The 27,971-nt window shown below is 40.8% G+C and overlaps 1 protein-coding gene across 2 annotated transcripts in view; it reads right to left on the bottom strand.

Moving 5' to 3' along the window:
- Window positions 1-786: 786 nt before the first annotated feature.
- The window catches only part of MYBPC2 (myosin binding protein C2), a 114,439-nt gene continuing 87,254 nt past the window's right edge, over window positions 787-27,971 (bottom strand). For both annotated transcript variants that reach the window (XM_063436068.1, XM_063436069.1), the window contains 4 exons: window positions 24,729-24,865; window positions 19,019-19,205; window positions 7,931-7,976; window positions 787-3,553 (listed from right to left, as the gene is read on the bottom strand). In XM_063436068.1, the coding sequence (XP_063292138.1) occupies window positions 7,966-7,976; window positions 19,019-19,205; window positions 24,729-24,865 (335 nt within the window). In that variant the 3' untranslated portion in view covers window positions 787-3,553; window positions 7,931-7,965. The remainder of the gene's footprint in view (window positions 3,554-7,930; window positions 7,977-19,018; window positions 19,206-24,728; window positions 24,866-27,971) is intronic.

Here is a 27,971-nt window from a genome sequence, read left to right as displayed (position 1 = left end):
TTATGTACATGGTCCTAGTGCCCTGTTCCTTCCTGCATTTTGAAATCTGACAGCAGATTTGAAAATACTGGAGATGTTTGTAGGAACCTATTTTTGCTGGACAGCCCCCCAAACTGCAGAACTGTGCAGGTTAAATTTGGAACTGTTGGCACCTATGCCATAGCAACACAATTTGGTCCCTAATAGGTGACATTTATCTCTAACTGTTGCTTTTTCTCTTCAATCTACTTTGATCTACTTTTGAAAAATTCCAGTCCCTCAGACTCTACCACAGCCATCGGAGATGTAAATGTTCCTTGGGCTCTACCCTTGGCCCTAAAAGCGCATTAACATGGCAAATAACCTCACTAGTCTTTGCAGGTGCACACGTTGTGTTTACATTTTTATACTGGAAACTTTAAATGTGATGTCCATTGTACAGTGCTGCGGGATATGTTGGTGCTTTAAAATACCAGAAATAAACAAATAAAACAAATGTCAGTAGTTACTAAAGGAGACACCTTGATTGAGTATTTAGTATTTTTCATGTGTCTAGACATAGAGCCAAAATAAACCTACCACAGTGAGACCTCCAGTAGCCAATCACACTGAATTTGGAGATTGAACCCCTTAAAACTGTAGCGTAGCGCAGACTTACTCAGAAATACTGTGTGTTCCCTTCGCTTATAAAACAATGGTTTCTATAAAATCACTTGCACCTTCTGCATCCGTAGTGACTTTACTGTGTCGTCACGTCATGTGATTAAAATGCAGACTCCAGACTTCCTTGAATAAACAGTCCAACGATGGGGTCTGTATGAACTTTTATTGACAGACATACCTGTGATAACAGTACAGCATACAATACCAATGCGTAATATGACCGTGGAGAGAAAAACGCCAATTAATTGTGCTTTGAATCACGCTGGCAGTGAGATTAGCTTCTCCGGGATATGAGATGTTTAATGAAGATTTTAGTGGTTTTAGGGAGTTTTGGAGAGCAAATACTCTAACAATGAGTAATCAGGTTAAACAGCACCTGCATCACAAACTATATTATAGCTCCACTAAATAGTGAAAATAAAAGAACCTCTTGATGCAAAAAGTGATCTCTATGAAGACTTTAGCTTAAAAGTGACAATATATAAATTCTTACGGCATATAATCTTGTTAGTCGGGCTCTGGAGTCACAGAAACAGGCTGGGGCCAGGTACTATGGGAGGATATGTACAAAAAGTATTGTGTTCTGAAAAGTTGTTTATAGTTGTATAAGTGAGTTAGTCACCATGGAAACCAGTGGAACCTGCAGCCATTTTGCATTGGTTACTCCGCCCTTTTTCCACGCTTGCCCCATTTTTCAGAACAAAAAAAACATTTATGCATAACCCTCAATATATCATTTCTATTCCAAGTACACTAAAAATATAAACTTTAATAAAAATGTAATTTTGATTCAAAGATCTATTAAACAAACAAAAATTTTAAGTGTAAGTGATGCTTGGTGTTCCTCTGCTAGTAACTGTGTGTGTGTGTGTATGTATATATATATATATTTTTTATTTTATTTATTTTTTTGCTGGTGTGGCACTATTATAATGTAAAATGGCCACTTCATCAACCATCTTGAAATCCCATCTGTTAACATAATCAAAACGTATTTTATTCTTCACTTTCCAGAAAAGCAAACACACTGGGTTCAATTTATAATTCAATTAGCTCACTTTCAAGTGAACTCGGCTAAGTTTGTCTAGATATGTAATGCTATTTAAGCCAGTGTATGTATAATATACACTTTACTTAACTAGACCTGGCTTGCTGTCATCAGCATATCCTATAATGTAGTGTAGGTGCGTGTTTAAAGCCTCTACACTTGCAGGACCCATTCATCAACCTGAGCCACCATGGCTGTTTGACTATAACTCTCACCATTCTAATCCAGTTTCCAGAGGTCTCAAATAATTCCTGAAATCTATTTCTTATAATATCACAACAGTCCTTGTATTTATTATAAAGAGGAAGTACATGTCTGCCATATAGTTACAGTGCTCTATCTACTGAATAAATTGAATATTACACCGTTTCTGGCAGTACCACTAGCAGCGTTGACATCGGGAGTGGTTCTGTAGGCTACTGATCACAATGTAGAATTTGAAGTCTTGGCCATCAAATTCCTTTTGGCTACATTTCCCAAAATTTGTAACGGACAAAGAGGTACCGTTTAATGGTCAGTGGGGGTGTGTGCCAGGTGATTTAGGTGATTTACTGATAATTTATGGAACTAAAATGTAATTTAGAACAATGACAATGTATCTTACTTACACAAGATGATTCCTAAACACATTTATTGTAGTTTAAAGATACATTATTGTGAGTATTTGTGCCGTGGGGCTCTGTTATACACCTAGACACACCAGCAATATGGAACTCCTAGAAAAGGGATACTATTCGAATAGAAAAGAGGGGAGGAGGGTTTTGGGACCAAAATAGGGACTGTATCTCTTAAATAGGGACACTTGAGAGGTGTGTCAAAGTAAATATGCAGTTACTGCTGTGCTAAGTGAACTGTATTATCAAATTGAATGTGGTGTTCCACATAATGGCTCACAACTGGTGAGCAGGATTTGCTCTGTTCTTTGGGAGCTGATATAATATAAAATGTCATGCAATATATGCTCACAATGCTTCAATTGTTATGCATTTTGGAAGGGTGTTATATTATTTGCTATCATCATCTGATCGCAATGTGACCCCACCAATCTTCTGTGAAATTTGGGGAAAAGAAGTGTGCTTTAATGTGGTTAGTTTGTTTACTTCCCAAAGAAACACAGGACGTACACAGGAGTGAGATGAAGACATCAGCAGGTGTATTGATTAGCAACTCAAATAATTTACTATATCTCATTTAATTCTGGACAAAACAAAACAATAGCTTAACACTCTTGGGTCTGCAACTATATGTATCACAATAAATAATTGGCTTTGCAAGAGTATGCAAATGTGGGATATAAGATTAACCCATTGCAAGCAGTGCACAATCAATCACATTCTTTGGAGGGGGGGTGGGGGCGTGAAAACATATTAGAATTAAGGCAATGGGATTGAATGTGTATGCTTGTATCATTTTCAAGCACTTGTGCATCAGGGAGCCTCTATATTAATTTGTTATCATGTGGCACTCAGAGACGTGGGTGACATTGCTTTGTACTACGGCATATGCCCTTGTCTCTGAATGGGTTAGAAACCCCCCCACCCCAAAAAAACAACTAGCGTTTACCAACACATCATGATACAGTATTATAAAGGTACATGAAACGTGTTTCCAATTGGAGATGTTTAGTAAATACATATGAGTAACGGGTAGCATGATCACATCAGCGCTTTGTTCTTACAATAACGAGTAATAGTGTTACATTTAATGCTTGTGTGTCTGAGACTAAATATAAACAAAATAAAACAGGAGGAGATATAGCACAAGGGGCAAAACAAAAAACAAGCAAGAGACAGGTTTCCTTTGTTTTGTTTGCTTCTATGATGTTGGATGGAAACCAGCAAGTGACTCGACTTGTCCAAAATTCTGCAGAAGAGAACAATGACAGATGATGAGTTAGGAGCTCGCAGTTTGGGATACAGGACAATGTTTGACATAGATCATCTAATAATGTAAAAACGAATGTATATCTACTGTAATCGGATGGGATTTTTTTTTCTGGATTAACCTGAAATGTCTGTAGCAGCAGGAACAGCAGATAGAGTTATCCTATAAAGTTTGAAAATTGTATGTATCCGACATCCCTCCATAGAGTTATTGCCATCGTTAATGCTCTCTCCTTTAGATTGTAAGCTCACGGGCAGGGTCCTCTAACTGTTGTTTCAGTCTGTTCTTATTGTGTTTGTCTTTTTCCCCAATTGTACAGCGCTGCGGAATTTGTTAACACTTTATAAATGCCAGTAATAATAATAATAGATTCTTTATCTGCAAGTCCCTGTGCATTTTTTTCTCCCAGTCACATTTCAGTGTTTTTCTATCTATTTCGCATTGCACGTGCCTCTTCCCCAACTCTGTGTCTCATTTCTGCTATTTCTCTGCCAGTCTTTCTTCCCCCTCTCCATCTGTCATTTTCATCTAACTAGTATTTATCACTGTCTCTCTGTCAGTGTGTGTGTGTTGAAAGATGTGTGTGGGGGTCTGTGTATGTGAAGACTATGTGGTAAAGCAGCTTTGTCCATAGTTGGCACCCTGCAGCACCACGGAATGGTGGTGATTTGACCAGTGCTGTGCGGGGGCTACTATCATAAATTACGGGCCCCTAACACAGCTCAAGGTCTGGGTCCCCAGGACCCACTTTCAACTCCATCCACAGGATCCCTCCCCTGAATCTGCCTGCAGTGTTTCTCCCCCCCCCCCCCCCACTCCCATTACGTGTGTGTAAAGTGGAAGTGCTGAGTGTGGTGGATGGAGTGCATGTAGTAGATGTGAGAAAGCTTGTGGTCTGCCCCTTAGATGGGTACAGAACACTTTAAATGATCTTTCCTGGTCCTGGAACGGAAACAGAGTTTACAGTGATCTGCATTTGCCAGGGATGCAGACTACTAGCTCTGTCCAAGAGACCACAAAGGAGCAGGAGAATATAAGCTTTAACAAATACTGTAATGTGTGGGAAGGATGGACACAACATAAACACAGCCTGCACACTACCCTTGCTGCCCACATCACATACAACCAAAATACACACATCACACACAGCATACAGCTAGCCACACACATCCCCCTGAACAAGACCTCGTATCTTGCATACAGTCACAAAAACACAAACATCACACACAGCAAAATCATAAATAACACAGTCAAGACACTCATAGACATCCCCCCCCCTCCCCCACAGGGGAGGGCTGGCAGCCGTAGGCCTGGGGGGCAAAACCAGTCAAGTGGCCCATTGCACCACCAAATCAGTTCACCATCCATGCCCACCTTTTCCTGGTTTTAGAACGGATATTGATGTTATGCTAATACCCGCTCCTTCACGGCTCTGACTTTCAATGTTGTCAGAGCGCAGACTGAGAATCTCTGAGCCTGTGCTCTGACTCACTAACTGAGCGCCGGAACCACGAGGGAGAGGATATGATCTGACTGCACCTACTACTGGTGCGCACCAATGGACCACCAGCGAATCATTTAAATTAAATATGCTGGTGTCCCCAACTTGTGAGCTGTGTTGGCCGCCGGGCGCCTCTGTTGTCATGGCACCCTGCGTGACCGCACAGCTTGCACACCCCAACGGCTGGCCCTGCTGACACACTGATGTTACTACTTAGAAATCCCTCAATATTAATACAGACATCAGAGTAAACACCAATAAACTGTGAAAACAGAGCTGATCCCCCAAATGTATAAAGATTTGCTTACTGGATTTGTTGTAAGATCAAATCATGCCTCCTCCTCTCTCTCTCCCATGCGCTGCTCTGTAGGCTGGGAGGAAGTGAAGAGTAATCACATTCTCCCAGCACAGCGCCACCTGTGGCTGCATGGGGAACACAGCCGCAGAACCTCTTTGTTCCCGTCTCTGCAAAGAGCTCCAGGCACTGCTAGCTGTGAGTGTGAGCCACTGTAAATTACGGGCAGAGGGCACTTGCACTGCGGTAAAGACTGGTCTGGGCAGGAGGAGAGTGCTGTGCAATCAGTGCACTCCCCTCCTATGGGTCACCAGTAGACTGGTGCACCTGCCCAGGATCAGAGCCGGTGCAAGGATTTTTGCCGCCCTAGACAAAATAAAAATTTGCCGCCCCCCATGTGACATCACAATGCCCCACCCTTATGATCTGCCATATGAACTAACGCCAGTGCTGCACACAGTGTGTGTTTACATTAAAAAGCCTGCAGGGACCGGCTATAGACACAAGAACCACTTCATTAAGCTGAAGTGGTTCTGGGAACTATAGTGTCCCTTTAATGTGAGGTAAATTATAGATTAGTGTCACTAATAATATACTAGATTGCCTACTTACAACCAGATGAGGATGATGATGGGCTGCAGTTTGGCTCCACTGGTCTGGTGTAGAACAGGATCTCTGGAGGCTGTTTGCAACTGTGGTCACAAAATTCAATGTTCTGGGAGAATTGGAAGCAGCTCAATTTTTTGGGGTGTGTGTCTGTATGTGTGTGCATTGAGTGTGTGTAAGAGATGCATTGTGTTTCTGTGTGTATGTAAGAAAAGCAGTGTGTGTAAGGGTTTGCATTGTGTGTTTCTGTGTATGTGTGCAAAGGATGCATTGTCTTTGTGTGTAATGGATGCATTGTGTGTTTCTCTGTGTGTAAGGGAAGCATGTTGTGTTTCTGTGTGTGTAGGGATGCATTGTGTGTTTCTGTGTATGTATAGGGATACATTGTGTGTGTGTGTGTGTCCGCGTAGTGTGAAAGAGCTCCCTGTCTTGCCCCCTGTCCTATAGAGCTGTTCCTTTTGTCTCTTAGAGCTCTCCCCTGCCCCTTAGTGGTCTCTCCTCTCCCTCACCCTCCCCTAGTGGTCTCTTCTCACACTCACCCACCCTCCCTGTGCTCTTCTCATCCCCCCCTCCACCCTCCCTGTGCTCTTCTCACTCCCCCCCTCCATGTGTTCTTCTCACCTCCCCCTCCCTGTGTTCTACTCACCTCCCCCCTCCCTATGTTCTCCTCATATCCCCTTCTCCTCACCCCCTCCCTGTGTTCTTCTTACCCCTCTCCTCCCTGTGTCCTCCTCACCACCCACCCCCCATGTGTTCTTCTCAGTTCCCGTTCTCCTCATCTCCCCTTCCCCACACCTCACATATTCCATAACCTCAATACAATTTATTGAGTACTAGTTTGTTTGATAAATAGAAATGACAGTTCTAATTGAATGCATTTAATAATTATTAACTTTATATTAAAATAAAATAGAGAATTCCCAGGTGTACACCCTAATTACATTTGATTTCTTTATGCTTGTGCTGTTGTGTATTGAGGAGGTTTCTTTTGTGTGTGGGGGGAGGCTGTGTGTGTTGTCTATAGGGAAGCTTTGTATGTTGTGTGTTAAGTGAGACTGTACCTGCGTCAGGAAGCTATACGTGTTGTATGTTGTAAGTGTGGTGGCTGGTTGTGTTGTGTGTGGGGAGTACATCAGTGGGTAGGATCTCTAATTTTCCAGTGAACTTGTGGTCTGCACAATATTTGAACGCTCACTTCAGTAAATAACCTTTTCTATATGTGTGTGTGTGTGTGCATGTGAATGTATGTATATGTGTGTTTGTGTATATATATATATATATATATATATATAAATATATATATAAACACATAACTAATACCATTCAAAAAACGGACCCAGGCAATATGAATGGGGGTTTAGTTACAGTATATTATCATCCATTATTTAAGCCTGCCACAACGACAATGTACCCCACTTTTGACACGCATTCACACGTATGTACATACATAAAGCACAGTTCAACTTAATCTTGGCCACTCAGTTCAGTTTCTACATCTGTATGAACACCCAAACATCATTTCAGATAGGACATTAAGGCAGCTGATACAAAATCTTAGTCTACATCAACACAAGAAAAATAAATATTTTCTGTAAGAAGGAAGTGACTAAGATATTACTTAGGAGGTCAGACTTTGAAAAAGTCCCTAATATACGTCTGCGCCCTCCTTGGTATTATTATGGGAAATACAAAAACAAAGGTTTAGCAGTTCAACCACACTAGCTGCCAAAATACTATAGCAGTTGCTGGACTGGAGCTGCTATAATGTCCAGCAAGGATGGGGTTTCGTCATTACCCCCAAATTATTCAGCTCTCTTTCACCACATTAAACATGATTGCGGCCAGTTGGCTTGATCTAATGGGTTAGTTATAGCTCTTGCTAAATCCTCTCGGGCAAGAGATCACAGATAGTTTTTGAGAAGTAAAGGCTGTGAGATATTCCTACCATACTTACTGTCACATTTCATCCAATTCAACAGGGCTGTGTGTTTACTGGGGAACTGTGAATCGAAAAGAGGAGAAAAGATAAAGATTACACAACTGCATTGCAAAATATTCCATAAAGGGTTTTATTATTTAATAATTTTCTCTAATTTGATTAAACTTATATGGACATATATTCTTATTTTTGTCTTTTAGTTTTAAACTAGTCATTTGACTTCTTCACTCCTGAGATAAATACTTACTAGAAATGCAGTACATACTGGATTCATAGCAAGTACATGGAATAGCAACAAAACAACACGTTTCTAGATTAACTTTAAAAATTTTGAATTAATGCACTCCAAGTCTTTCTTTAACCTTAAAATATCTAATCCTAGCTCTTTGCCATCCCAACCATAACTTTAGATATGGCACAATTAAAAATATTTCTGAAATAATCCTTCATTAATGCCTGAGTTTTAAATCAATGTTTTAACATTAAAGGGATACTAAAGTCCCCAAAATAACGTTCGCTTAGTGAAGCAGTTTTGGTGTACAGATCATGCCCCTGCTCAATTCTCTGCCATTTAGGAGTTAAATCACTTGTTTTGCAAGTTACATGCAGTCCTAGCCACACCTCCCTGCATGTAACTTGCATAGCTTTTATAAACACTTCCTGTAAAGAGCCATCTAATGTTTATTTACGTAATGTTTATTGTAAATTCTGTTTAATTTAGAAATTCCTATCTCCTTTTTTGTTAATAGCTTGCTAGACCCCAAAGGATCATCCTTCATGTTATTAACGGAAATACAAGTGATTTAACTTCTGAATGGCAGAAAATTAAACGGTGAATTTTCAGATATATGACCTAAACACAAAAAACTGCTAAATTAGGCTAAAGTTGTTTTGGTGACTATAATGTCCCTATTACATTTTAAATGCATGGTTAATATATTTTAAACAAAAATTCTATGGACATGACAACATGGAGATAAAACAGGTTCTTGTGTTTTAGGGCATATGAACTAAAAACAAATAATCAGGATCCATTTCTCAACACAAATAATAAAACCACAAAAACAAAGATGTGACATTAAAAATAACGTTTAACGTGAATATCTCTCTCTCAGCTTTTCTCAAACAGGGGCCCAGTGCATTGTGGGAAGGGGACGATATGTGCTACGGAAGATATCTATATAATATTTTAAGTTAAGATAAATGGGAACGTACATTTTATTTTACTCTCTCTTTTTTCTTATCTTTATTTAATAAGCTTATTGGGCAGTAAATGATGGAAATCACATGCTTATATATTGAATGCATGACTGGGCAAAGCTTAAAAACAACATGATTCATGCTTGGTAACATCAATCTTGGATTCATGCCAGCAGCATTAAATAATTTAACTCACGACTGCCCGGTTTTACAATACCTACATTCACAAGGTACATTAATCTGCAATTCCCTGAATTACCACTGGATGGCAGACTTACATAACCTAAGCTTTATTTCAACTATTTAATTATACTCAATCATTGCACACACAACTGCAAAAACATAATTAAAGCAGTAATTTCTACAGCTGTTTATAGATGTATAATAATCACGTCTCCTCTGGCTTAATGGAGCGTTTTGCTGTGTATGCTGTTATTGCCTTTATAAAAATGCTCAGAAGTAATGTGGTACCGTCCTGACTTCACGTAAAAGAGGCATATAATTGGTTTTCTGATGACTAATTGATTTATTAAGTCTTAGACCTTTCTGAAATGTGATGTCTTAAAGGGTCACTATAAACATACACCACAACCACTACAGCTGCCTGACGTGCTTTAGTGCCAGCATACCCTTGGCACTCTTCTCTGGTAATGTGTAAAAATTGCTTCTGAACAGTTTGACACAAAACAATGTTCCCCTGTCCCCATGCAGTCCAATACACTCCTGCATTAGCTCATTCAATTGTTACCATATTAATATGGCATACATTGTAAGCTTATTTGAGCAGGGTCTTACTCATCCCTCTCTATAATTGTAAAACGCGGCACAATATGCTGGCGTTACCATTAATAATAGTACAAAGAAAGTATTGGCTGAGCACATCAGCTGACAAGCTTAGCCAATGAATGCTAACTTCCACATTAGACATTTGGGCAGTCAGGGGCTGGATCATCTCGTCAAACAGTTTGAGAACACTTTGACACATAACTGGAGCACAGTGCCAGGGAAATTCTGGCACTATAGCCACTAAACTGTGCTTCTAGTGGTTATGGTACTTAGAACGCTCCTTTAACCCCTTAAGGACCAAACTTCTGGAATAAAAGGGAATCATGACGTGTCACACACGTCATGTGTCCTTAAGGGGTTAATTTGCAGTTGAAGACAAAATGTTGCATAGGAAATTTATTCTCTAGAAAAAATATTTTAGTGGGGCAAAAAGATCATATATGCAACTTTTAGGAAGCCATTGTGGGTGGGGGCTGTCAACCTGATTAGCAATAGCATGCATCATTGTCATGGTGCCAACGTACCAACTGACCCTGGTATGTGCCAGTTGTAGTTGTAGGTCACGATCACGTGCTGTGACACCTGTTTGCTTTATGGATCATTTTGGTAATTTACTCTGATATCCCAAAAAATATAATCATTAAAGAAATAACACTGATTATTGGGAATTGGGTTGGCAATCAGTACAGTTGTAGAGTTGCTTAGATATAATTGATACCTCGTACACAGCAAAAACCTATGTATGGCTATGCTGGACACATGCCTCTACATCTTATCCAATGAACAATGCAAACGTTGAATATGTTTTGTTAAAGACAGCTATTAACAAATCTTTGACAGCTGTGTTTCCTCAACTAAAATTACCATGTTGCTCAAAATAATAATGTCTTTTTTGACATTATCCATTCCATTCCTGTCTCGAATTTTTTTTCCCCTCTAAAATATGTTTATAAAATAATTAATAGATGGCTATCCATGCACCATGTCTGGACTTATATGAAAATTACAGAGATTTTCTATTCAACATATTTGATTTGGTTTACAAACTTCGACGATATGTTTCCCCAGAAAAAATGGTGGAATTGGTAGGGTTTGTGCTTCTGTCACATTTTTCACTGCCTTGGGTGTGACAAGGACACATGTATCTGTTCTGGAACTTTGGGCCTGAATCCGGTAGAGATTATTCTACTATAATGGGGTACCAAAGTTTTTTGTTTAAAAAAAAAAAAAGGAAAGTGTCCTAATTGCAGAGAAATATTTACATTTGACACAATTAAACAAAACTTTCTTCTGTCTAGACTGCCTATTTATCTTGTTCTTTTTCATTATACTAAGTATTTTAAATTGTTTTACTGAATGTGCGTCTATTATTTTGGCTGAAAGAAAACTAGATTACACAGATGTCCCTTACGCTGTGCAGTATTGAGAGGATGTTGGTTCAATGAACTATGTCACTCTGGAGACCTAACAAGTCATAGATTGGACATAGCTTGGACACTAAGTAACCAAATCTCAAAACCTCAGAACTTGATTTACTCTCCCTAAGCTTCGGTGCTTCCTACTGGAATATGTCCAGATATCATGTTCAGCTGTATCAGTCCAAGTTTTTCAAGAAAAAATCTTTAAGATTTATATTTTGGATTCTGAGCTGTATTAAAACACTGATGTCAGATACTGAAGTATATTGATACATATGGTAGACTGGAGGAAAGCTAAAAGTCCTTGAGGGGCACGTCCTGTCTGAACATATCCAGTTGGACAACCATGGGCATTGTCCTTCTTAAATATATCCACTCTTTGTAATACTAGCTGCAATAAATCTGAGAGGAGTACCTGAGGTGACTTGGTGTCAAATTCTATAAAAGATTTCTTCTTTTTCTAAAAAAAATATCTAAATCCTCAAAACAAACTCACATGTATATAACAATTACCTCCATAAATTGAGTTTTTGCCAGCTGACATAAGTATAAATAAAATATAAAGATTGTATAAACATCTGTTGCTGGTATTGTTTCTGAAAACTTAGTCATGTGGATCAAAACCATAGAATGCTGAGTGCCTAGGAGAGAGGTCCTCCTTCTTACATTTCGTTGTTGCTTCGGAGGTAGTGTCTATTCATGGTTGCGCTCCTTTTAATCCGCAATCATCTACAAATTGCCTTCCTTATTGTCCCTCAGTGTTTCACTGGACCATCTTATCCTCTTATATATGTTAATCCTCAAAGCTTCTTTTGATTTTCTTTCTCAATTCACATGCTTTCGCTCGACTTCTGAGTGATTTACATAATGTTAATCGCTATTGTCTAGTAAAAGGGATATGCGTTCTTTTTCTTGTTTTCATCAACTTTGTTTCCTCATTTTTTCCAGTTGGCAATTTTGTTACCTGTTATCATGAAGAACTTGTTGTTGATCATCTACTGCCAAATTGATGCTCTTGTATCACCAGCCAAAAGAAAATAACTGAATTGTGTAGGATTACAACAGATGTCAGGGAACAATTGCTGAAAAAAGGCAATTGCTTACAGAAGGCCTTGATTTAATATTGTTGCATATGTTTTCCAAACGATTGAATTTTTTTGGATAAACTTTTAATATCATAAAACTATAAACGTTTAGATTTTTTTTTTTTACTATATTTATAAATATTTTTTGATATAGGAGTTTTTTGATATTTTAATATGTTGAAAAAAATATCCCAAATATTAAATCATCGTGGCTTGGATCAGCCAGATTATGGACATATGAGCTGAGCTTAGACATCCCTTAGACATTTCTTCCTCAAACTAGCTGACGAGGATGAAACATCCAAAATGGCCCAGAAGTAATGGAGATAATGGGTATTGGAGGACCTCATATTCCCACAACATTGGAAGCCAACCTAAAAACGCTCATCTACCACTTACTCATGAAACTGACATTGTCTCCATGCTAAACACACTTGGAATCAGCTTTGAGGACAAACCAGCCTTGTGCATAGCCATCCTTTCGAACCAATTTACTGGACACTCAGTGCTCCAAAGAAGGTTAGATAATGTTGACAACAGAGGGAGAGGCAGCAATTTAAGGGTTCAATGAGTTTCAAAACCAGGTAATGCCAAAGAGGACATTCAGCTAACACTGAATCAGTCTTCAACCAAATTCTGGAGCACCTAGAGGATACTACCATAATTTATGATTGAGCATATCGAGTATTGAGCCAGAAAGGCCCGAAGAAAGATGACCCACACAACATAATATGCCATATCCACTGCTATGCTATAAAAGAGAAAATGTTGATTAAGTCCCATATGGCAGATACTATCACCTTAAAAATGGAAACTATACTAACCCTGCAGGACCTCTCACTGGCCACTCTTTAAGCAAGATGCATATGTAAACCACTTACAGATACCATCAGTGAGCACAACCTTAGGTATCAATAGGGCTTCCCTCTCATGCTCTCAGCAGCCTTCAATGGCAAGATGCATGCTATCCACGCTCCACATGACATTCCTGGATTTCAAAAGGCCTTAAATTTGCCTGAACTGAATACTGGTGTGGCACCTCACAACCACCTATGATGTCTGCTGCCCCTTAGAAATCGCAGTCGCAGAGGATCACCAGCCAGAAGCGATGACCTACCTCTTCCCATAGAGATAAAGGAACCTGAAGATCAATTTGGGACTTGGGTAACAATTTCTTTTATTAGACCATGCTTCACCTACCCTGATGTCCCCTATCACTCTTTACCTGTCTACCAACCCATGGTCGCTACTTTAAAGTACGGTTAAATGCTTCATTTTTCTCACACAAGATGGTTTAAATGACATTACTCCATACAATGAATTTGATTGCTTATGCCACATATTATTTTTCCAACTCTTAGCATTTCTTATTTAACATCTGTTGGATACATCAATATCACTTACAAAACACTGTACCAGCCCCAAGAGTGGCTTACCTCCTGGGTAGACTCTTTAATACCCTCCTGACTACATGATAAATGTATCATGCCCTCAACCGTCATCCCCTGGGGTTGTAGATCCAATCCTTTCAGGGATTTACACTGTCTCCTATTCTCTTTCACATGGGATTAGTCTCTCAATGACAATGTTTATGTTCATGTTGTATATAGTTACCCAATGTCTTAAGTTCTATTTTCATTGACCAGGATCATCAGCTGTACACACAATTCAAATCTGGCCACTCTAAGGCCTGGTAATATGTTTTAGTATTTAGTATTATGCATACATATATAATTATGTGTGTTGGTTAAAGCATTCCTGGCATATATACTCTCCAAACACAGAACAATTACCATTTATCAAGAGAGTCTTAGCTAAACTGGAGTCCTTTGGGAAAGGATTACTAGTGCTGGGAGGGGATGGGAATCTAGCCATGGATATGACACTGGATATTGCACCTCTAAGGATAGGGATGCCCTCAAACCCCATAGGCATGCAATACAGAAAGCATTACTACATGATCATTGATTGATGGACTGTTGGCACTTAGTGCACCCAACAGAGAGGGATTTTACTTTTAATTCACAAACAACCAAGATTTATTGGAGACTGGATATGTTTTTTTTTTCACACAGACCCTTACATCTACTTGTCAACGTTTGGTAGCATAACTTGGTCTGACCATCTCCCTGTGACCATTAAAGGACCACTACAGTGCCAGGAAAACAAACTCGTTTTGCTGGCACTATAATGTTAATAGGTACCCCCCAACCTCATGGTCCCCCTCCCACCGGGCTCTAGCGGGAGGAAGGGGTTAACGGCTTACCTTTCTCCAGCGCTGTGCTCCCTTGGTGCTGGGGACTCTCCTCCCTCTTCTGACGAATGCGCATGCGCGGCAAAAGCCGTGCGCGCATTCAGTCAGTCCATAGGAAAGCACTCTCAATGCTTTCCTAGGGATGTTGGCGTCTTCTCACTGTGAAAATCACAGTGAGAATCGCGGAAGCGCCTCTAGCGGCTATCAATGAGACAGCCACTAGAGGCTGGGTTAACCCTAATGTAAACATAGCAGTTTCTCTGAAACTGCTATGTTTACAGCAGGCAGAGTTAACCCGAGATGAACCTGGCACCCAGACCACTTTATTGAGATAAAGTGGTCTGGGTGCCTATAGTGATCCTTTAAGCTGGAAATAATTGGATCCACCTCATCCCCGACTCCATGAAGGCTTAATGAAACACTACTGGACAATCTACCAATTATCAATGAGGTTAAGTCAACCCTCACAAATTACTTTAAGGAAACTTGCCCTCTACATGGGTTTGGAAGGCACACAAGAGTTTGATGAGAGGAATACTGATGGAATTAGACTCTAGGCTTAAAAAAGAATTCTCTGCTATTTTAAACTGCTAGTCTTGGAGGTCTTGGGGTGAAATGTATATGGATAACTTTGCCTATTTATTTTATTTTATTTTATTTTCATTTTAGTTAATTTTGTGCTGTTTGATAAAATTGGAAATATGTTTACAAGAAGTTACTCCAGGCATTTATGTGGGAACACCATTTCAACACATATAAAGCAATCAGCTGGAGAAGGTCCTGGAGTACAACAAAGGAGATTCTATTCATGGGCGTAGGAACCCCAAAAAATCTGGGGGGGATAGCATTTTTACTCGCCGGGTATATTCTTATTCCGTAAACTAGGAGTTGTTTATCCCATTGTACAGCGCTACGGAATTTGCAGTCGCTATATAAATGATTAAATAATAACATTAAAGGGTCACTACAAGGAAGGGGTTTTACTTACCCGTATACAGCGCCGGGATCCTCCTGATTAGAACCACCCCTACCCTTCCCATGAATATTAGAACCACCCATACCCCTTCCATGCACAAAAGAACCCCACCTACCCCTTTCACGCATTTTAACCCCCTACCCCTTCCATGCATATTAGTACCCCCTAACCACTTCCATGCATATTAGTACCCCCTAACCCCTTCCATGCATATTAAAACCCACCCTACCTCTTCCATTCATATTAGTACTCCCCTAACCCCTTCCAATAATTTTTCTACCTCCCCCCTCCTCCCATCCATATTAGTAGCCCCCCCTAAACCCTTCCAATTATTTTTCTACCTACCCCTCTCCCCCTATCCTTATTAGTAGCCCCCCTAACCCTTTCCAATTATTTTTCTGCCATGTTAACTAACGCCAGTGCTGGAGTGCCGCCGTGTTTACATTAAAAAGTCTGCAGGGACAGGCTATAGACACCAGAACCACTACATTAAGCTGCAGTGCTTCTGGGGACTATAGTGTTTCTTTAATGTGAGGTAAATTAGAGATTAGTGCCACGAATAATATGCTAGATTTCCTACTTACAACCAGATGAGGATGATGATGGGCTCTAGCTGCAGTTTGGCTCCACTGGTCTGGTGTAGAACAGGCTCTCTGGAGGCTGTTTGTAACTGTGGTCCCAAAAATCAATGTTCTGTGAGAACGGGAATCAGCTCAATTTTTTGGGGGCCCTTTACACAGCTCAAGGTCTGGGTCCCAGTGTCCACCTTCACGTTCCACCAATGAGTTTGTTCACAGGGGGTGGAGTGTGTAGGGGATGTCCTGATATGTGTGTAAGGAATGCATTGTGTGAATCTGTGTTTGTATGTGTAAGGGCTGCAAGGTGTGATTCTGTGTATGTACGGGATGCAGTGTGTGCGTCTGTAAGGGGTGCATTGAGTGTGTGTACGGGGTGCATTGAGTGTGTGTAAGGAATGCATTGTGTGTTTCTGTGTGTGTAAGGATTGTGTAAGGATTGCATGATTGTGTGATTGTGTGTGTGCCCCCCTCCCTCCCTGTTTCTCCCCCCCCCTCCCTCCCTGTTTTTTTCTCCCCCCCTCCCTCCCTGTTTCTTTCTCCCCCCTCTCCCTCCCTGTTTCTTTCTCCCCCCCTCCCTCCCTGTTTCTTTCTCCCCCCCTCCCTCCCTGTTTCTTTCTCCCCCCTTCCCTCCCTGTTTCTTTCTCCCCCCCTCCCTCCCTGTTTCTTTCTCCCCCCCTCCCTCCCTGTTTCTTTCTCCCCCCTCCCTCCCTGTTTCTTTCTCCCCCCCTCCCTCCCTGTTTCTTCCCCCCCCTCCCTGTTTCTTTCTCCCCCCCTCCCTCCCTGTTTCTTTCTCCCCCTCCCTCCCTGTTTCTTTCTCCCCCCCTCCCTCCCTGTTTCTTTCTCCCCCTCCCTCCCTGTTTCTTTCTCCCCCTCCCTCCCTGTTTCTTTCTCCCCCCCCTCCCTCCCTGTTTCTTTCTCCCCCCTCCCTGTTTCTTTCTCCCCCCCCTCCCTCCCTGTTTCTTTCTCCCCCCTCCCTGTTTCTTTCTCCCCCCCTCCCTGTTTCTTTCTCCCCCCCCTCCCTCCCTGTTTCTTTCTCCCCCCCCCTCCTCCCTGTTTCTTTCTCCCCCCCTCCCTCCCTGTTTCTTTCTCCCCCCCTCCCTGTTTCTTTCTCCTCCCATCCTCCCTGTTTCTTTCTCCTCCCATCCTCCCTGTTTCTTTCTCCCCCCCTCCCTCCCTGTTTCTTTCTCCCCCCCTCCCTCCCTGTTTCTTTCTCCCCCCCTCCCTCCCTGTTTCTTTCTCCCCCCCTCCCTCCCTGTTTCTTTCTCCCTCCCTGTTTCTTTCTCCCCCCCTCCCTCCCTGTTTCTTTCTCCCCCCTCCCTCTCTGTTTCTTTCTCCCCCCCTCCCTCCCTGTTTCTTTCTCCCCCCCTCCCTCCCTGTTTCTTTCTCCCCCCTCCCTCCCTGTTTCTTTCTCCCCCCCCTCCCTGTTTCTTTCCCCCCTCTCCCTCCCTGTTTCTTTATCCCCCTCCCTGTTTCTTTATCCCCCCTCCCTCCCTGTTTCTTTATCCCCCCCTCCCTCCCTGTTTCTTTATCCCCCCTCCCTGTTTCTTTATCCCTCCCTCCCTGTTTATTCCCCCCCCTCCCTGTTTCTTTATCCCCCCTGTTTCTTTATCCCCCCTCCGTTTCTTTATCCCCCCCTCCCTCCCTGTTTCTTTACCCCCCCTCCCTCCCTGTTTCTTTACCCCCCCTCCCTCCCTGTTTCTTTATCCCCCCTCCCTCCCTGTTTCTTTATCCCCCCCCCCTCCCTCCCTGTTTCTTTATCCCCCCCTCTCTGTTTCTTTATCCCCCCCCTCCTTGTTTCTTTCTTCCCCCCTCCCCTACCTGTGTTGTAGCGTGGCCGAGCTGTGTACTGTCCGCGGGTACAGGGAGCTTTTGTGAACAGTGTTCACTTCCTTTTAGTCCGGCCGGGTACAGGAGACAGGTTCTCCCTGTACCGGCGGACTATACAGGGCTCGGCCATGCTACATTGAGGGAGTGACAGGAGGGAGCGCTGAGCGCTTCCCTCCTGTCAGCCCCTCTCCTCTGGCTGCGCCCGGGCGGTGCGCCCTCATGGACACACCAGCCCGGGCAGAGCTGCAGCTGCCTAAGGCTCTCTGCAGAGCGCTCGGGCGGCTGCAGCAGAAGGGGGGCCGGCGGAGCTGGGGGGGATTTCCCCATTGCCTGTCCCCCCCGCATGATTTGCTGGGGGGGATGCGTCCCCCCCATCCCCCCCGGTTCCTACGCCCATGATTCTATTCCTGCCTTTATGTCTGAGTCAACTTTGAGTGACTCAGGAGTAAGTAGTGGACAAAAATTATAATTTATGTAAGACTTCTTTACTCTGGTATACTGCACCATAAATTGTGCTTTTGTGCTTTATTTCAGATGATATTCCCTGAGGGGTAATGTGTTTTAATTTAGTATTGTGTGTTTATTAATTTTGTGCACTTTCACCTGCACTTGCTTTTATATGTACTCTGTATTTTTTGTTGTTGGGTGAAGTGACACAGAAGTCGGGGTTTTATGCACTTAACCACACTCTATTAACTTGTTTTACCTCTACAACTACCTGAATAAAAGTGGAACTTGTTCTCTTTGAAGTCCCGATCTACCTTACCTAATAACTAAGAGTTTAATTCAGTAAATATGTTGATATGTGGTCATTCAATAAGGGAAATCAGAATGAAGTCGAAATTGCAAAAAAATTCTAAAACTCTTTCTATGTCAATTATTTTGCTCAACTGCATGTGCCAATTCGTAAAGTTCAGTTAATAAACAATCAAGAATATACTGATAAAGTTGAGGTACTTATCACTTAAGTCTGCCGTACCTCTCACTTCGAGTTTGCAAACCACCTCCGCTTCTCCTAACTCATTGATGGCCTTACAGGTGTAAGTTCCACCATCAAAGGGACTTGGTTTACGAATATTCAAAGTGAGAACTCCTTGATTATGTTTCATTAAGAATTTGGGGTCATCACGGATCTCCATCTTATTTTTCATCCAGATAACTTTAGGCTGCAAGGGATTAGATAATAGGATAATTATTACATAGATAGGATAATAGACAGATAGGCAGGTCAACAAAGGCTGGCTGACAGGCAGGAAGGCTAACAAATGTTTACAACTAAATGTATCCCCTCGACTACTGAGCACAGTTTGATTGAAAAAATATTAGCAAAACATTTATTTAAAGCAAGGCATGCATAGCTAGCATATTTGCATATCATAACACAGCGGTTTTGTGAATAGATTGCTTTGCAGACAAACGTAAAAATAAATAAATATGTAAATTTACACAAATGTTATTTTTCACTTATTCGTCTATCCTTTATAAAAATATCTGTGAAGTAATACCGGTAATCTTTAGGCAGCATACAGTGTCTTTTATCTTGCAAGCTTTCACACAGGGCTGACATGTTTGCAAATGCAGTTTTTCTCACATACAATAGATGTGACGAAGAATATATCAATATAATTGGTATTTGTAAGGACCCTGAAGCCAGTTCTACTTACTGAAATTAGCAACAGAATTGAAAAAGAATGTCTGCATTTGAGTATATATTGCTCTCTTAAAGTAAATACAGTTAAATCATATTTTTTTTTAAATAAATGTACTTAAAACTGCTATAGCAATATTTATCAATCTCTGAAATGCCAATATAATGTTGCCAGTGAAATGGTACAGTCCTTTCAAAGCTTCCCCCTCCCTAACTGTAAGAATGGTATCACCCAGAAACACTTCCTGTACTGTGTGAATGCAGGGAGTGAGCAGACATGTTCAGCAACTTTACATTCATAAATGACTAGTGGCATCTGGTAGAGAAATTAATTCCTTAACAGCCTGGTAATCATAACAAGAGTATAAATTAGAGTGAATGAGTCTTTATAGAGTAATTTTCATAATGCAAAATACATGGAAATAAAAAAATGTTTATACTCGATTCTGGCTTTGAAGAGGTTATGCACAATTGGATGAACGCTAACATATTATTTTATGCTGGTGCCCATTTTCTGAACATTTAAGACTATAATCACAACACAAGTCAATTGCTCACAAACTCACAACTGTCTTCCTGTTAAAGGGAACCTCGGGTCTCAAAAACAACAATCATTATTTCAGGAGTATAAGTTGCCTTCTGTCCACCCCATGTTTTTCAACCCACCTTTGACTCTAAAAAAATAGAGTTAACTAATGATTTCTTACTTCCCACAACTTCTTTGCTGCTGCCTCAAGCTCTGCCTCCAGTGATGTCAACATTCAACCAACAATACATTTTCTTACTGTAGTAGTTCTGCTTCAACTAGAGCAACGAAGACCACACTCTCCACTGTCAAGACTAATGAAGGAGGTTTTCTGATTTTTATTTTTAATATACATTATATATTTGAAGAACAGGTCAATGGCCTTATGTTATGGCTGAAAAATATGCCCTAAAATTAATAGAATGCATATAATATGGAACTTTTCTTAAAAAGGTTAAAGGAACACTACAGTGTTAGGAATACAAAATGCTATAGTGCCCTAGTCCATTACTAGATTTAGCAACCCCCCCATTCAAATTATTTTTACTGTATCATGATCCAATCAAATGCTTCTCATTCAATGCTTTCCTATGAGCCTCACTCACTCACTCACTCACTCAGCTGTTACATTGGCAGTGTGATTAACCCTGCAATGAAAACATTGCTTTTCCTACAAAACGCAGGGATAAAACTGCAGGACCACTGCACTGAGACCTCTTCACTGAGATGAAATGGTTTGGGTGCATCTAGTGGCCCTTTAAGGAATAAGTTTCCTTTTGATTTTAAACTATCAATAAAACCGCTGCATAATACCAAATAACTAACTGGCATGAACACTTAGTTCAAGGATAGGGAAGTGCAAACTCTCCTTCACTATGTCACGCAGTTAATAGAATTTTAAGGAAAGCTGTGTTCTTGAAAATGTCCCAATTCTTGCAGACCCTGTTGTTAAGTGTGTTTCTTCCATTCTTTGTCTACAGGGAAAACGTTTGGAAAGTAAAACTCATAAACCATTTATTCACACGCATTAAACAATCTTTATGAGTTACGTCTATGCTGCGTTCCAATACTCTGGCGCTTGCAGGAAATATAAGGGTGACGGCCAACTTTGTGGGAAAGTTTTTATCCAATTTTTTTTTTATGCATGTGGCTATTAGATTTCATACAGTGACACTGCATGCTTAATAAAGTTTAAAAAAAAAAGTATATTTGGTCATACTGATTTCCTGTAGTTTCTGAAAATATCCTTCTTCGAAAAGGATTAACATAACCATGAATATCTGGCCAACTTAAATCCTAAATTGGCATATTTCCAAGTTGGTCTTGTTCAGTTTTTCTACCAAGAAGGGATTTACCAGTCTATGCAAAAGAAAAAAAGCTAAGCTTTGGTATTGCTTAAAGGGACATGCCACTGCCCAAATAAAATAAATCACTATCTAGTAGATATTCCCCGAGGAAAACATGCATGTATTTAATTATGCATTTTTTAAATTGGGGTATATCTAAAACATCTTGCAAAAGCTACATGGCTCTTATTTGTACCCATTGCAAGCTCTCTCCTCCTAATCCCGCCCAGACTTTCTGTGGCTGTCCAATCACATACTTCCTAATGCAGCTTAATGCAGGTTAAAGGGACTCTCCAGGCAGAGTCTTTTACTCACCTCGTTCCAGCGCCGGGAGCCTCGTGAAGCCGCGCCCCCTATTTCGTCAAAATGACTAAATAGGCGGCCGTGAGCAGGGAGCAATCAGATGCTTCCATTTGGAAGCGTCATTGCTCCCTTGTGCGCATGCGTGGCTTCGCCACACATGCGCACATACTTCAGAGGGCGGCATTCATGCCGCCCTCTGAAGTCCTGAGCGCACTACCGCGCATGCGCGCTGTGTGCGCGGCCGCGAGCTGAGCTGACTGACAGCGCAGCTCGCGGTCTTTGCCTGCCCCCCTCCTCTGCTGACAGGCTGGAGAGAGAAGGCGCGCACACAGTGCCTTCTCTCTCCTGCACACATCAGACGTATTTTAATATGTCTGACGTGTACAGGGCCTTTTTAGGGCCCTGCATGATAGGAAGTCCCTCTGGTGGCCGTCTGAGTGACGGCCACTGGAGGTATTCCTATCAATCAATGTAAACACTGTATTTTCTCTGAAAATACAGTGTTTACATTAGATTGCCTGCAGGGAGCTATAGATAATACCTGAACAACTACATTAAGCTGTAGTTGTTCAGGTGACTATAGTGTCCCTTTAAGTCTTTGCAAGGGAAGTGCTCTGGGCATTTCATGCTTCTTGAGTTCAGCTCCACTGAGCTAACCAAACCAGGAAGGACCTTTGCCTGATTGACAGCCAGGGGGATGTAACAAGGTTAATTTCTATTTAAATCTACAGTTTTTGTAAAACTAAAAAAAGAGGACGCATTTCAAAATGCTAATGTGCTTAGCCTGGCTGCTAAACTGAATGGTTGCGTGTTGAGTGAGCTCCAGGCAAGAACATCGGAAACTGCTCTAAGCTAAAACCTACACTAATTTCTGCTCCAATACGCAGATTTTACAAACACATGTCGATCAGTTTGAATATAAAGCTTTAACGGCCTACCCGTGGATGCAGGTGTGGAAGAGGCGGCCAGTCTCCCCACCGGTTTCCCCGCTGAAACAAGTCAACGCAGTAAGGGTTCCCGTCCTGCAGGTGGGGGTTATCCCGCCCCATTCCTCCAGCTATACTCACCAGTCAGTGGTGGGCCTGCAACCCAGCACATTCTCCTACTGCATGAATCTTGCCTCCTCACTCGATCCAAGATGGTGTACGCTAGGCCTTTCACCACACCACGAGGTTCAATTGAGATGACGCTAACAAGGCTAGACATGATTTTTGAGACATTCATGCAAAAGCTTAAGCAGAGGCGACAGAGTGTAAACATGCTGCACCACCCACTTCCCGCGGCTCAGCAGTCCATGCCGGTCCCTCTGAGACGGAACAGAATCGCACCCATGAGCCAGAAGGTATGGAGGAAGCAATTCCGACCTCCCACCACATGCTTGTGCCCCCAATTATCCAGGACCTGTTACCACAGTGCCGGGCTAGAGTCCTCAAAGGGGATAACCCTAGAATGTGCTCCATGCAACAGGAGGGTATACCATCGCCGCCATTCAGTGACCACAGCCCTCCGAGGCCCCTGGTACCAGGGGAGACCAGAGCAGCAGAAACTGTTTGTGGGCTCTTGGTGTGGCATGGGCCGGCGGGATGACCGGCATTGGTCCACTGGGACCCAGTCTCGAAATGAGACTCATGAAACCCAAAACCGTTTGGACGCACGAGGCGCACCATGTTCCTTAACCTCTCGCGTACATCCTATTGTGTGCCCTATATAACTTGTAATAGCAGTCCATTCATCAGTGCTAACCCTTACTGGAAAACCAACATCCCTCTATGCTGAGCTCACGACAGGCAATATTTTTAAGCTCAGTGGAGTTGGTGTTTCATTATACGTAGCTGTGTATAATCTTCTGTGTTTCATTATTTAATAACATAGCCACTGGGTGTTATACTTACTTACTATACATTGTGTATTATGTGAATGGGAATTCTTTCTTGTGTTTCTCTTCTGTTTCTGCAGACCCTGTACACTAATTTTCTAGTTTTAACTAACTCTCAGTGACCTAGTTTAAATTCGCCATGTGGTTTTCACCTGTCCTTGCACTTCACTAGTCACTCACCCCGACATGGCTTTAAGATATGTTATGAACTTGCAGAAATGTCTTACTAAGTGTGTCATTATTTCATTTGCACTGACAAAAAAAAAGAATAAAAAAAAAAAAGAATTTAAAAAAAAAATGTGTTTGGAGTGTTCCTTTAACAGGAATCGATTAATAATGCACATATTCAGTATGCCAGTGTTGTATATACTGTAATTGTTCTATTCTGATATAAAATTCTAAATGCTGAAATATATTCTGTTGGTTTCCATGGTGATTACTTATTATTTAGTACTTTGCTCCAGAATAGCACCATTTTTCACAATGCCAGTCCAGGATGTATCAGTCATTGGATGTGAGAAGCTTCACCATCCCTTTGCAGTCTGACAGCAACCTGGGTTGAGTTGTTCTTCAAATACTTATGTATGTACCCCAGCCCTAACACCACCAACCAGCTGTAGACAATATATATATATAGACTAAAAAGGCAAAACCACATCACTTAAATAACTTCATTCACATTCATTCATAAAAAACAGAAGTTTTCAACGTTAGCAATGGAGTCAGTGGAAAAAAGAGTCTACGTCTCCTAGGGTTGCACAGATCTCCTCCATACGGAGGAGATCAAACTAATGGAGGCTGCAGAGATAAAAGGAAGGCTCACTCCATCTATGAAATCTCTATATAAGTCATGGTCCATGCGAGTAGGACAATCCACACTGAGATCCATGAGTTTCGTGTTTAAAGACAGGCCATTCATTTGTGCTTGCCCCCCAAGCCACAAGGCATCAGGTTTTCACTGATGATGTTACATAAGAAACAACTACATACCTTGGGAAAACCTCTTACAGCACAATTCAAAGCTGTACTGTACCCAGCCACAACGGTACGGTCTACAAGGGGGGTGAGGAACTTGGGGGCCATGTTGACATCACGTTCTCTGTAGTCCTGAGGTTTATATACTAAGCCTGTGAAAAAAATGCAAACACTACCATTTAAGAAATAAACTTATATACAACGATGGGGAAAAAAGGTTTTAGCAGCAGTTTCTTATTCTTGTTTCACAGTTTCATAATACAGTTATTATGTACACGAGGAATGGAATTGAACAGGATCAGCAAATCTGGAGGCAAAATAGCCAAACTTTAAAAATTCTCCAGTTCAGCTTCGAGTTCAGTCAAAAAAAAAAAAATAATTCTACGGTAATTTTTTTTGAAATTCTTAATTTAGTGAATAACCCACTTCTTATTTATATTCTTGATATGTTTGCTTACGAAGTATTTATTAGTCCTTTATCTTTTGAGAACTGAGTCAGGTATGATCAACTCTCATGTATTGTGTGTAACATTGTATGGCAAAATCGCTGTTTTCATTAACAACAGAGCAATATAAGATGCTTACTTACTACTTACTGCATTTGCACTGTTTATTTATTTTTACTTATTCATTTGCCTTCCAATAAAAATAAAAATCTTGTGAGCATATTTAGTATAAGAAACTTTGACTGTTATGTGTATTATTATTATTATTATTATTATTATTATTATTATTGTACTACTATTTTAGGTTCTTTTTTTTTTTTTTTTGTAAGTTAGTACCGCCCACAAGGAACAATTAGTTCTTTGTTTCCTTTCACGAAGGACATACAATTGTAGAGGATTTGGCTGCAAAATTGCAACAGAAACACTGGCAGAACAGGTAAGCCAGCATAAAATAAACTTACCATTCATTTTAAAGGAAATAATAAATAGAAATTAGTCTTACTTCAAGCTAGCTAATACTACATGAAAGAGAATAGCCCCATAGGAATAGTGGAAATAACCTTGGCTGGCAGGCAGGCAGGCTCTTGTATAAACTAGACTTAACGTTGTCTCCATCTTCATAGAATCTAAACCGTATGTTTATATTGAATGTTATCCTTTCGCTCTCTTCTTGCCCTTTTGATTTAAATGTCTGGTGCTCAAACAATGACAAACTATAATTGCTAACCATATTATGTTCTATTTAATATGAGTGACACAGAAGTTTAGTTTCTCTTTTTTAAGTAACGTGAGAGTTCAGTGAAAAATTAATCCCTTAATAAAAATGTGTCAAACTGCATGAGTCCCGATGTGGTTTTGCGGCAACTCCCGTAATTATCTGCTAACATTAGGCATGCCAAAAATGTGGCAATTGTAGTCTACAAATGTCTCCGAAGGGTTACAGGTTTACACTCCTCTATTTTTAAACCTACGTGTTTTGTTTTTACCAACAATGTACAATAGTGACATTAAGAGACATTTAAATAATCAAGTATTGAAAATCAAAGGTAATAATGGCATATATTCTAAACAAAACTCTACATCAAAGCGTGTGTAGAATTTCTTTCTTTCTTTCCTGACAACCTGACAATCACTGTTTGAAATGTATTCACAATATGTGTCCGAAATTGCTCATGTGGGAACATCATTTGTGGTTTCCCAGCAGTTAAGATAAACAAGGGCTAATTTGTTTGCTAAGGTGATGTTAAAAACGTAAAAAATATCATGGGAAACTGATTAAGTTTAATCCCATTTTATAAAGCATTTAGCAAGAAAAGAACTTAATGGAAACTCTATAGCGTTAGCAATACAAATTTGTATTCCTAATGAAGCAGTTTTGGTGTATAGATCATGCCCCTGCAGTCTCACTGCTCAATTCTCTGCCACATAGGCGTTACATCACTATGTTTATACAGCCCTTGTCACACCTCACTGTATGTGACTTACACAGCCTTCCTAAACACTTCCTGTAAAGAGTAATCTAATGTTTACACTTCCTTTATTGCAAATTCTGTTTAATTTAGAATGTCTTATCTCCTGCTCTGTGTATAGCTTGCTAGAACCTGCAGGAGTCTGTAATTAATGTTCAATTTACAGAGCAGGAGATCAAAAATCTAAACTAAGTTACATCTGATTGAAAATGAAACCATTTTGTTTTCATGCAGGCTGTGTTCATCACAGCCAGGGGAAGTGTGACTAGAGCTGCAGAAACAGAAACAAAAATGATTTAACTCATAGACAGCAGAGAATTGAGCAGATAACCTTCAGAGGCATTACCCATACACAAAAACTGCTTTATTAAAAAAGTTTTTTTGGTGACTGCAGTGTCTCTCTAAAACTATCTATTGCAGCCCGAATTTATCATTACCTAAATTAAAAGTTGATGATTTAAATTAAGGACTATGTGATCCTTGAGATCTGGTTTAAAAACCACTTCTCAAAATTCAATATTATGAAATTAGATTATGCTTGTGCCCCACAATTGGAAATTTCCATCAGGGTAACTGTCATTAAACAAAATGCTAGGTGTGACATTATGACATGAATTGTCTTGTGTTTTAGCTTTCCGATTAAAGGGACACTCCAGGCACCCAGAGCACTTCTGCCCATTGGAGTGGTCTGAGTGCCAACTCCCATCTCCCTTAACCCTGCAAGTGTAATTATTGCAGTTTTTATAAACTGAAATAATTACCTTGCAGGGTTAAGTCCTCCTCAGTGGCTGTCTATCAGACAGCCACTAGAGGGACTTCCGTGTTCTTAAAACCCCAAAAGTGTTTTAAACGATGCCTGACGTCCTCACGCTATGCATGAGGACCTCCAGCGTCGCTGGAATCCTCATAGGGAAGCTTTGAATAATGCTTTCCTATGGGGAGGTCTAATGCATTAGGTCTCCCCCGCCGGCTGACGTGGGCAGGGGAGGATCGTGGGCAGAGCCTGACCCAGCGCCTAGGGACATCAGCACTGGATTCAGGTAAGCAACATGGGATGGGGGGTAGGAGAGAGGAGCACTGTAGGAACCTTCAGTGCCAGGAAAATGGATATGTTTTCCTGGCACTGGAGAGTCCTTTTAAGGCCTTGATTTAATATTGTTGGATAAATGATTTCATATGTCTGGATAAACTTTTTTTTTTTTTTAATTCAGTGTATTAAAATTTTAAAAAATGTATCATATAGGAAAATAATATCAATATATAAAAAAATTACAAAATGTTAATATATTTCATAATATCAAATAATCGTAAAAGTTTATTCAAAAATGTGAAATCATTTGGAT

This window comes from Pelobates fuscus, chromosome 11 (genome assembly GCF_036172605.1).
Source record: "Pelobates fuscus isolate aPelFus1 chromosome 11, aPelFus1.pri, whole genome shotgun sequence".
In the NCBI taxonomy this organism is placed as follows: domain Eukaryota; kingdom Metazoa; phylum Chordata; class Amphibia; order Anura; family Pelobatidae; genus Pelobates; species Pelobates fuscus.
The sequence above is the reverse complement of the archived record's forward strand: the minus strand, read 5'-3'. Positions and strand labels throughout refer to the sequence as shown.